General features: G+C 48.1%; 1 protein-coding gene across 2 annotated transcripts in view; it reads left to right on the top strand.

The window, feature by feature from the left end:
* The first annotated feature begins 381 nt into the window (after positions 1 to 381).
* The window catches only part of FAM117A (family with sequence similarity 117 member A), a 42,556-nt gene continuing 31,506 nt past the window's right edge, over positions 382 to 11,431 (top strand). Inside the window, exon 1 of one of the 2 annotated variants that reach the window (XM_055321545.1) lies at positions 382 to 600. In XM_055321545.1, coding sequence (XP_055177520.1) covers positions 405 to 600 — 196 coding nt within the window. In that variant the 5' untranslated portion in view covers positions 382 to 404. The remainder of the gene's footprint in view (positions 601 to 11,431) is intronic. The other variant, XM_055321549.1, reaches the window with a different exon arrangement.

Below are 11,431 nucleotides of genomic sequence, written 5' to 3'. Positions count from 1 at the left end.
CCCCCGCTTAGCCTGACGTCACGTGACAGTGTATTTGCATACTACCTGGGACTGGGTGTGACGCTCCCCTTTTCTGTGTCTTCTCATTGGCGGCACCGAAGAACCAGCCCCCTTCCGGGCAGACCAATCAGCGGCCCCTCGGACGGAGGAAAGCGGGAGGGGGCGGGATGAGGGCGGAGTCTTGGATTGGATCGCTAGGCATCTCGACCAATCATCCTCTGGAATGGGAAGAACAAGCCACGGATTGGTTGGGGGGAGGGGTCTGGGGCTCTGTAGGCCAATGAGAGTTCTGGGCTGAGGGGGCCGGTCTCCGCCCCGCAGAGCAGATAAGCAGCCGCAGCGGGGGTTGGGGGGCTGTGTGGGGCTCGCTGTGGGGCCGAGGCGGGCAGGCGGTCGGGCGGGCGATGGCGGGGGCCGCAGCGGGCGGCAGAGGTGGAGGTCACTGGGGGCCGGGGCGCGGAGGGGCCGGAGGGCTCCGGCGGGGCTGCTCTCCCCCAGCCCCCGCCGGCTCCCCCCGGGCTGGGCTGCAGCCGCTCAGGGCCACGGTCCCCTTCCAGCTGCAGCAGCCGCACCAGCGCCGGGACGGGGGTGGCCGCGCAGGTGAGCCGGGCCTGGAGCGGGTACCGGGGGGAGGGGGGAGAGGAGCCGTTGGGGGAGGGGGGCGCGTGACGGGGGGAGGGGTTGAGGGAGAAGCGTGAGGGGGAAGTGGATGGGGGCGAAGGGAGAGAAAGGGGGTCGCGCAGAGTCTGCGAGGGCGGAGGGGGAGAGAACGAGGAGCGGTGAGCGCTGCGTGCGCCGCTGGGACAGTGTGCAGGGAGTCGGGGCCGGGAGGTGAGGGGAGGGACATGGCAGATGGAGGCTGGCTTTGGGGGCGTAACCGAAAAGTGGGCAGAGGTGTCGTATGGGGGTGAGTGGAAGATGCAGGGGTGGCAGCGAGGTGTGAGGAAGGAGTGAGTGTCGCATGATGGGGGCGCCCTGTGCAGGCTGGCGCTGGAGTGGGGAGCCGGTGGGCGCTGGACGCCTGCACGGGGAGGGGGAGGGGCATGGAGGAGAGCCCCGTAGAGCCATGTGTTACTTCTCCAACTTGAGTTTGGCCCCAGCATCCCGCTCGCCCGCTCTGGAGTTCCTCCCCCCACCTCCCACCCCCCTTCACGTGCACTTCCCTTTATGCCACATCCCGGAGCTGATTTCATCCGAACCGAGCCGTTGGAATAAGTTAGTTTAACGGCTTTTACTACGGTACAAACTCTCCGCTCCGATTCCCTACATTCCTCTTGGTGCAGCGCAGAAGTTGTATGTTACCAGATCATTGACCTGCTTAATATGGCTGTCTCATTCCAGCCATCGTGTCCGTGTGTGTATAGTGCCCGGGCAGTTTGCCCCCTGCCTTTCCCTTCTACCCCCACCAAGGCTTTTTGTCCATGGCCTTGCCAGCCAACGTGGCAGTGGGGTGAGGGCCACAATCAAGTACACTGTGGCAAATACCCCCACTTTCTGAACAGTACTGAAACCGTGTCTTAATAGCAGCTTGATGTAGTGGATGTGGGGAAACTAGGGAGGAGCAAGATTAACCTTGCTTTCACACTCAAAGCTCTGATAGATCCCCCACAAAGGCAGGCAGTTCAGAATGGGAAAAAGAACCTACTTGCATGAGGAGGTTGGCAATAAGTTGAAAGTGAGGCTTGCATTTGATTCACACCAGATGTGAAAAAGATCATTGCACACTTCCAAAGCCTCAGAGTCTACCAAATGTACAAAAGTCATGGTCCCCGCCGTCTAATGGTTAACGACATTCTCTGCATCAGAGTTGCTTGAGCTTTTTGCAATTACCAGGCTTGGTTGCTGCATACTCCCCTCCTGAAGTTAGAGCAGCTACAGTGCCTTTCTAGGTAGGAGAGTTTCTGAAGCAGAAGGTCCAAGTCTATCTGGATGGACCTCATTGTAAATGTTAACATTGCATCTTGGAACACAGAAATGGCCAAATCTGGTAGCAAGATGGAGACCAACTAGTAAAAGTATGCCTAGAATCTGGTGGTATAGAGCAGAGCAGTACCCAGGCTCGTGCCTATCATGAGCTATAAAGCAAACCACAAGATTATAAACCTGTTGGTTTTGTTTGGACTTCCTTGGAGTCCAGGGAAGTTAGTAGAACAGCAAGCACCAGGACCTTAGTCACTTTTAGTAGAAATCAGCAGAAAGCCTGCCTATGCAGTAGCTGGAAATCGATTACTAGTCATCTTTTAAGAGCAGTTATTTTAGGTCTACTATAGAACTAAGTGAAAGGCACAAACACTGATGGGTGCTGTGGAATGGAGAAACCTGTAGGTTTTGATAACTGGGTTCTCTACATGGCCTCTTCCTTTTTTATAGGATCAGGGGCCCGAGGATAACTGGTAAAAACCATAGGATGCTAGAGGTCTGCATACCTTGTTGGATGATTTAGGGCAAGTGGAGTGGTCCCTTTTGCAAGGATTGGTCTGATGGGTCATCCCTCCACATTTTAGTATCCTAGAGGCATTAGTGAGGTCCTTCTCTGGTGTATAGTGGGATTATCTATAGCTTTTCAGTGAGGCAGGAGAGAGGAAAGACAGAAGGAAAGAGTGGTCTGAGCCTGTGGACTTCCTTGTGAGCAGACATTAAGGGAATGTACCTGGCCTTTGGTTTGGGAGCATGTTGGCTCTTCTGTGTGTTAACTTTGCCGTCTACGTGTGTTCAGATTGTTTCCATTCTTTGCACTTGAGAAGTGGCAAAAGTGGTTTCCTCTAAACCAGTGGGGTATGTGCAGTAGGAGGAAACACCTTGGGTTCATAAACCCTTAAGAGAATCCTCCTGGCTTTGGGTGCCAGGATTCCTGAATTTTGAATCCAGGCCCTGTCATTTACTAGCAGTGTGGTGTGGAGGAGGTTTCTTAACTTCTGTGCCTCAGTTTCCTATCTGTTAAAATGTGAATCATAACTATATCATGAGTGAGCAGATAGAAAGTGTCGAGGCACCTACTAGGTGCCATCAGTGTTTGCCACTGCTTATATCATTACTTTTCCTCCACCTAGCCAAGATGAGAGCACTGTTGGCCAAAACCCATTGCCTTTCAGGCTTCAAAGAGCAAACCTATATTGGTCTGAAACCAGTACTGCAGGTTTCAGAATCTCAAGGCCTCCTCTTGCAGTTTTATTCCCTCATCTTTTAAAATGAGCTTTTCTAAACAGGGCTCCAGAACCCAGCTGTTTAAAAAGGCATGTGAGCTGGGACTGGGTTTCAGGGACAATTAGGTGTCATCACTGTTTCTTTCCCATCCCGAAGTGACATGATGCTCAGGGCTATGCAGTTATTTCTCTACTCCACACCCTTTTGTGTTCCTGACAAGATATATTAGACCTTGTAAAAACAGGGTGATGGTGTAAAGAACAGCATTTACCTTCTGTGGCCATTCATCCATGAGGGGTGTCTTCATAAAGTGAGGAATGGCTTCATTTTTCTGAGCCGGGGCTAGGGGTGTGGAAAGCAATGAGAAAAATAAAGGTCAAGTCTAAGAAAGCTGAGATCCACCCGTGGGGAATAGCAACCCAAGATAAATTTCTTATGGCAGGTCCCTCTTTAATTAAATTCTCATTTGTGTCTTATGTCAGTATGTCAATTGGAGGCTGCTAATTTTTATGTTCTTCCAGGACTACTGATGGACAAAATGGGACTAGGAGGTGAATTGTTCTGGGTTCCAGTCTTACCTATCCTGTTTAGTGTCTCTGTCTCCACATCTCTAGAATGAAGATAATGTTTAATACAACTTTACAGATTCCCCTCTAGTGGACCAGCCCCACTGGGGTCAGCTGGGTGCTGGTGGGAACCACATGTTGCTTCTGTACCTCCTCTGTCCACTAGAACCTTCTTAAACCAAGGGTTGGCAATTATGGCCTGCAGGCCAAATCTAGGCCTCTCCCTGCTTTTGTAAATAAAGTTTTATTGGAACACAGCCATGCTCCTTCATTTAGTATTATCTGTGGCTGCTTTTGCACTACAGTAACAGAGTTGAGTAGTTGTAATAGAGACTGTGAGGCCCACAAAGCTTAAAATATCTACTAACATGGCACTTTACAGGAAAAGTTAGCCTACCCTTCCTTGTCTTAAACAACGTTCCTTACCATTCATTATTCCTGTATAAAGATCAGTTTTAATGCATGTGGTGTACATCTCAGAACATTCTAAGAGGGTAAAGAAAAGTAACAAACCTGTATCCCCACTCATGTTTTAGGTGAAAAAAAAAGAGGGGGGTCATCAGCTTCCAGGCAGTTCTCAGTATTTGTGGAAGATCAGCACATGTGAATGGAGGTGCCCCCCCGCCGCCCCCACCCCGGCTGGCCATTGTCAGGTGGCATGTGTTCAGTAGACAAACTAATTTGGATTTACATAAAAGCTTGACTGTTAGGCAAATGTGCATCCCCTCTCCTTAAGCCCCCTCCCAAACCACCCACAACTGCAGCGAACACATCTCAGATCAGTTGGAAATGGCTTTAGGTTTATCCCCTGTTTGGGATTTTTCTCGCTACCTTTTATTTTTTCAAACAGATCACTGACAGCTGGCAGTAGTTGTGGCTGCCTTAAAATACTAGCTTCCCCACAGGGACATAGGATAGGTTTATTTCATACATAAATTCGGTTCTCCAGGATAGCTGTTTTAGTGAATATAAGGCAGCATTGTTATTAACAATGCTATTGGTAATTATTAAACTTCTTTCCTTGCAATGGTTTGAAAACTTAGTTCTTGGGGGATGGGTGTTTAGATAGGTCTGGAACCACATAAAGGGGGTCCCTTACTTTAGAGACCTTGAAAAAAAGTCCTCATTAAATCATGGTCCCCCTGGACCCTGGTGCCAGGAGCAGTCCAACTTCTCAACGCCAAGGAGCCATCTTGCTGTAATGAAGCCAGGGTAGGGCAGTTAAAATCCTTTTAAGAGCTACAATCATTTTTGAAAACTCTGTGATTGAGGCAGCTTCTGTTTGGGAAGCATTACACACTGCTTAACCTGATGTTGCCAATTTGCTTTTGACAGCTTTGCTTGTGCCAGGCACATGGTCCCCAAAGTGCACTGCTGAAGTCCATCTTAAATGTTACCACCAGTGACCACATCCTTGAAATTTCCAGGCCAAAGGAGTGTGGGTCCACATGTTCTTTCATGTTTTGGATAGCAAAGGATTATATATATATATATGGGAAGTTCTCCACTCATGTAACCTAGAGCTAGGATATTTTAAACCATTTGAGGTCAGCGGAGGAGGGGTGAGAACAAAAGTGGGTGTGGTGGTAAGAGAACATCATTCTCTCTGGTTCCAAATATAGTTATATCTCCAAAAAATTGGGGGCAGGATCGCAAAACTTCCAGTTATGGTGGCCATGTGAGTTTTGCCAAAGTGGTTGGTGGGCTTTAGTGGCAGAGAATGCTTTATTTATATTTTTGGCTAGTTTAGAACTGAATGGTGTGATGGGCAGCAAGGCCACACTATTCTTGATCTTGTTCTCTTTTTAATTAAAGTGTAATTAACATACAGTGTTATATTAGTTTCAGTTGTACCACATAATGATTCAACAGTTCTGTACATTACTGTGTATTCCTCGATCTTGTTGAAACTGTAAGAAATCAAACGTCCTTGGGGCGCCTGGCTGGCTCAGTTGGGAGAGCACGCGACTCTTGATCTCTAGGTTGTGAGTTCAAGCCCCATGTTGGGTGTGGAGATTACTTAAAAAAAAAGAAATCAAGCATCATCCTCTGGATTTTTATACCTCTCCCATAGAGCCTTTGTGCCATAAGATTTCACACTTTAGGATGTGACATGTTCTGGAGGCAGGTCTGGTTTTGAAATCTTACACTATCACATTTAATCAAACTATTTGACACTAGCTCCAGTGCTTTCCTAGTCTTGCCTGGGCTTACCCTTATTCTACAGGCAATTTGGAGCCCTTTCAAGGGATTGGGAGGGAAACCTTGCATCTCCTTCCCAGTTCAGAGTGAAGGTGGGTGCCCACTAGCATTTAATTGAGTGCGAGTGGGCAATCTCTTCGTGGGTTAATACGTTTTGCCCCACTTGGAAGTGGATAGAAGAGGAGCCAGGGAGAGTGGAAGCAGACAAAAGATGAGTAAGAAATCTGGCCAAACCTGCGTGTGTGTCGTCTCCCTGCCTCCTCCTCCCCCCCTCTGGCTGAGGGCTGAGTTGAGTCTTCATAGAGGGCTCCATTATTTGGTTTGCAGGGTTATGAATTAACCAAACACAAGCCGAATCTATTCACATTGTTAGGTCAAAACCAAATCCTGATCTCCGAGAGAAAAGAGTTTTGGATTATATTCGAAGTTATAAATTATCTGTGCTCCAGTTCCTCTCCAGCGGTGTAGAGCTTGTGAAGGGGCCGTTGTTCTTGGGAACAGCTGGATGGAGGGAGTTTCTCTACAGCTGGCTGCCCACACTCAGGCCTTCAGCTCTGGGTCCCCACCAAACCTCCTGGTTTTGAAAACTCTTCCTGGCACTTTGCTCTTCTCCCGCATGATTTTTTTCTCAGGGTCACTACAAAGCTGCATGCTCAGCTTGGAGTCATTTAAATGTTTATCCTCAGGCCCGAATAAGCCTCAGTTGACTTTTACTGTGTCAGAAAACCACCACCAATCAAGGGTGACTTTAATGAACTTAAGAGAATGCTATCAAAGTATTTCATAACGGGGAATCTCTTAGCTCCAGCCCTTGGGGAACCTGGAACTGAAGTTGGGGCTCTGGACACCTACCCTGCCCTGCTCATGAGCCCCAGCCAGCTGACACTGGGGGTGGATGGAGTGCCTTGGGCTCAGCACTGCCTGCACATGAGCAGTTTCTGTTTCCAACTCCCTAATAAAAAGGGGTGGAGGTTGGGGGAGGCCTGGGAAGATTCCTCTGAGGGCTTTGGTTGATCTGAAGCAGCAGGCCTGTGATCAGGGATGATGAAGTTTTCTCTGAGGGTGCCTGAACGTGGCTCCTTAGAGGGTGGATAGTTATTTGGCAGGGCAGAACTGTAAGTCTGGGATGCCTCTTCTCAGACCCTGAGCTCCCTATCTCGTGAATGGAGGGTGGCTTTTCAAGGTGGAGAGAACTATGCTAATAAGCATAGGTCTAGTCTGTCCCCAGCCCTGTCACCTGAATCCCCTGTCATCTGATCCTCAATGAAACCATGTAGGGGAGCACTGAGGTCTCACCTCCTTAAGAGGGAAAGGTAGGATTAAACATAGGACTCTTAAAAGCAAATGTCTAACTCGTCCACAAGAGAATAAAATATAAAATCAAATGGGAGGAGGCATAGAATAAAGGAACATTGGAGAATTAACAGGGATGTTTGCAGTAAGCTTTTTTTTTTTTTTTAATTGGCCAATGTATCATTCTTCCTAAGCTTAAATTAAGGTTTTGCTCTTCTCTTTTCCCTTCCCTTTCAAAAGTGGCATTGGCATGGCCCTGTCTGGTCAGCTGTGTATCTTCACTTTCTCAGATGTGTTTAGCCCCTTCAGCTCCATGCTGCAAATTGTGTGCCTGCCTTTTTAAAAGGTAGGCACCTCATGTTTCAAGTTCAAGTGCAATGGAACTCACCCTGCAGCTTGAACAGATTTGAGTGTTTTTGCAGAGGGAGGGCCAGGGCAGATGGGGAGTGTCGTGCTCAATAAATACTTGTTGGATTGAGTTGCTGGAAAGGCAGCCAGGGTGGGGAGAGTGAGCCACACTTCCCCCAGGCTCACTTGAAATGGTTTTTCCCACTTCTGGTCCCCACACACTGTGCCCCCTTTATAATACCTCTCTGCAGCTACTTCCAAGGCAACCTACCCCCCTCCCCGCTGAAGTGTTAGTGTTCTCTCTCTCTTTAAATCACTGGTCTCCTATTCATCCTGGTCATTGGGCTTGAAGCCCAGCTGGTGGCAAAGACGTGGCATTTCCATGGATGTCATTGCTAGGCCTGTAGGTTCCCTTCCTCTCGCTTAAAGCCAGAGGGTGAGCTTGGGCAGTTAGTTACCAGGTTGATCCATGGAAACAGCCAACATTTAGGATTTTGTTAGGCTTTTGTTAAACAAATAAACAAAAAAGTCAGACTACCTGGCTTTTAGGCTTAGAAGCAGATATGGGTGACAGGCCAAGGAAACAGAGGAGTAGTGGGTATCCTTTCACTCCAGGTAGATTTACACCAAATTCCTCATAGTGCTATAATGGCAGAAAAATCAAATCTGAATCAGTGACTTTTCTAGACTGGGGGTGCTTCAGGCTTCACCTAGAGGTGTGATCAGGCTGGAAGCCCCCCCTCCCAACCCAGGCACCATCTTGTTCTCCTTTTCCCCTCAACCCTGCCACGAGTTGGGAAATGCTACCAAGAAATGCTCTGTCTCATTCCCCACACCCTGGCCACATACATTGTCATCCATGGAGCCCATGTTCCCCAGCTGTTCAAGTTGTCAACCATGGACCTGGTGGCTTAGGCAAATGATTTTATAAACCTGCCCAGCTGTGGGTAACTTTGAACAGAGTAAAATTGCAATTGAGAGGAAACAAAGACAGCATCTTTTACCTCGCCCTCCCTTCTCCTTTTCCCTACCCCACACTGCTGTCCCTGTACGAGTTTTCTGTGCTAGGTGCGTGTTTGATCGCCCACATGGCTTTGAGAGAACCACCGCTGATAACACGTGCGCTCCCTGCCCCACACCTGCGAGCTGGCTGAAAACCTGCTGCACGGCCTCCATTTGGAGATTGTCTTTGTAACTCATACCCATCAGATATGACAGACAAACTGGGGTTGAGGGTGGAGCTGGATGGCATTTGGCGAGACTGAGGGGATGCAGCCAGAGAGCTTTTGCAGCATGACATAGCCTGATGCTAAGATTGGGAAGAAGGTGGGGCAAGTCACACCCATGTGGTGTGTGCACTTCCTACTGCCCAGAGCAGTCCCTGGACTGTCTCACTGGAACTGCAGTCCTGGGTAGTTCTGTTTTCACACGAGAAGGCAAAAACAGCTGCGTCTGTGGAAGAGTCTGGGAATCTCCAATCAATTTTTGTATTTTTCATGGAAGTTGAGTGTCTAGATGGCTCTAGTTTTAACCATGTGTTCCGTTCATTTAGCTCTTTGTTGCTCCTGGTCAGTACTCTAGAATGTTTCCCATTCATCCTCATGATAGTCCTGCAGGTGCAGATGGCATTAACTTGTTTTCGCAGATAAGTTAAATGAGGCCTGGAAAGGAAGTGACTTGCCCAAGACCATGTGACTATAAAGCCCTTTTGCTCCTGATCCCAGGGTTCTTCCCACATGTGTGTGGTGAGTCCATTGTGAATTTCCTTGCAAGTTGGCATCCTCTCTGCTGCCTGCCTAGCACACGCCCAGCCTGCGTTTCCCTTCTGCTTGTATGCCTGTATTCCAGGAGCAAACATTCATATGTTCAGTTGGCCCAAAGAGAATTGGAAAGGAAAGTGGGCTGGAAAGAAGTCGCTTGTTCCTTCAGCACCCCATAAGGGACTATTCACTTGGTGTGGCTATTTGGAAGGTGATGGCTATTACATTAAATATGTGATACTTGTGTGGCTTTTGGGTGTCTCCGACTGGTTTGAGATAAGCGATTTCCATGTAGCATGAGAAGCTAACCAGGGACAGTTAGGCCTAGGAGGCAGGCAGGCTTTTCTTGTTCTTGTGGGGTCATGGTCATAGTAACTGAGCTTGGGGCTGTGTCAGGGAGACACCTCTAAGATGGAGCTTACAGGAAAGAGGGTGTCTTTCTTATGTGTGACTACATGAAACCCCGAGGAGCACTTGGGAATAGATGTGGGTGGTGCATTCTTCTGATGGGGCGTAGGTTCAGGTGGCATTACGTCACAATGACAACTTAGTCTTCCATGTAGGGAACTCCTGGTGCAAACCATCCCTGTGCTCTATTTGAGTATGTTCCCTTCTTCTGGCTTTAGGTTAAGTGGGAGTGGTGTCATTGCAATACATGATAGTGCCTTTATGAGACAAGTGTGCGCCCAGTAAAGGAGAATAGCAGGGACTTGACTTCAGGAGAAAGCTCCATCTAGGGACTTGGTATCATGAATTGCCCAGCCTGCCCAGGTCTTATCCCCTTACCTCTTACGAAACCAGATTTTGTATGGAATTCTTGAATGTCCTGATAACCATATACTTATGTGCAACCTTTCTTTGCCTGTTACTTCTCAACTTCATAAGATAAAATCTCCTTATAATGAACATTCTAAAAAATACTTCTGTATAATAAAGCTATATCCATGGTTCATATAAATGCTTTGTTGTTTTTTTTTGTGGTTTTTGTTGTTTAAAGAAAAGAGTACACAGCCTCTTCATCTGTATCAGGTACTTTTTCTGGTCCCTGTCCATGTAATGGTTCGTCCCTAAGCCGGGGCCCCTGAGTACTAGCTGTCCGCCTTGGCTGCAGGGAGGAGAGAGAAGAGCAATGGAGCCATCACCAAGTAGCAAGGCCCTCTTGTTTTCATTTCATCTCGAACCTCTCACCCTCCTATACATACCTGTTTTCGAGCAGAACAAGCGTACAAAAACCCAACAGTGTTTTATCTGAGTGTGTGTGAGTCTTGAGCATGTAGGTGCTGAGTGTAAGCATGTGTGTGTGTGCAGATGTGTGAAAAAGTACATGTGAAAGAAAGCAAATGACAAAGCAGGTGGGGCAAATGTTTCCCTGAAGGAGAACATGGGTGAAGGTTATACGGATGTTGTATGTACTGCTCTTGTTCTACTTGTATCTGTAAGTTTGAAATTACTTCCAAATAAAAAGTTAAAAAAATGAGTACATGCTAGACTAATTTGACGGTACCAGGAGTTCTTGAGAGTGGAAGTTTTCTTCATCTTACAACATCTCTTATTCTCCCCATTTAACAGACAGCAAAACTGAAGCCCAGAGAAGTCAAGTGACCTGAATTCACATAGCATACTGGGCCCGGGGCAGGATGTGGGCCTAAGTATTGACCACTGTAGTAGGCCACTCAGGAGACTAGACTGCGGCTTGTCCTTACTACCTGAGCTGGACAAGGTGGGCATCAGATTCCAGGAATGATCAGGTGCCTGCTGCGGTGTGCCCACGCCCTGTCCATGCCCCTAGCAGGGGCTCCGCGGGGTTGCTGCAGTCTGCTCAAGTACACTGAGCACACTCAGGATGTCCAGGTACCTTCTTGGGACAACTGCTTACTTTTTCTAAGAAACACTCTTTCTCTGCTCTTAACTGTTTGTTTCTTAAAGAGCCCGAGATCAGAAGCCATGGAGTAATTCTTGTGCCGGAGCCATGGAGTAATTCTACTTCGAGTTTTTATGTCAGAGATCTAAGGGTAAAAGCAGTCAGCTTCAGCATGGAGAGCAATGCCAGAGCATGGGCGTGGGGCAGACAGCTTTCTCAGCTGTGCACCCTAGTCGGTTTGTGAAGGCATAGGAGCC

Source organism: Nyctereutes procyonoides, unplaced genomic scaffold (genome assembly GCF_905146905.1).
Source record: "Nyctereutes procyonoides isolate TBG_1078 unplaced genomic scaffold, NYPRO_anot_genome, whole genome shotgun sequence".
NCBI classification, from domain to species: Eukaryota; Metazoa; Chordata; class Mammalia; order Carnivora; family Canidae; genus Nyctereutes; species Nyctereutes procyonoides.
Note: the sequence above shows the minus strand (reverse complement) of the source record. Positions and strands in the feature narration are given on the sequence as shown.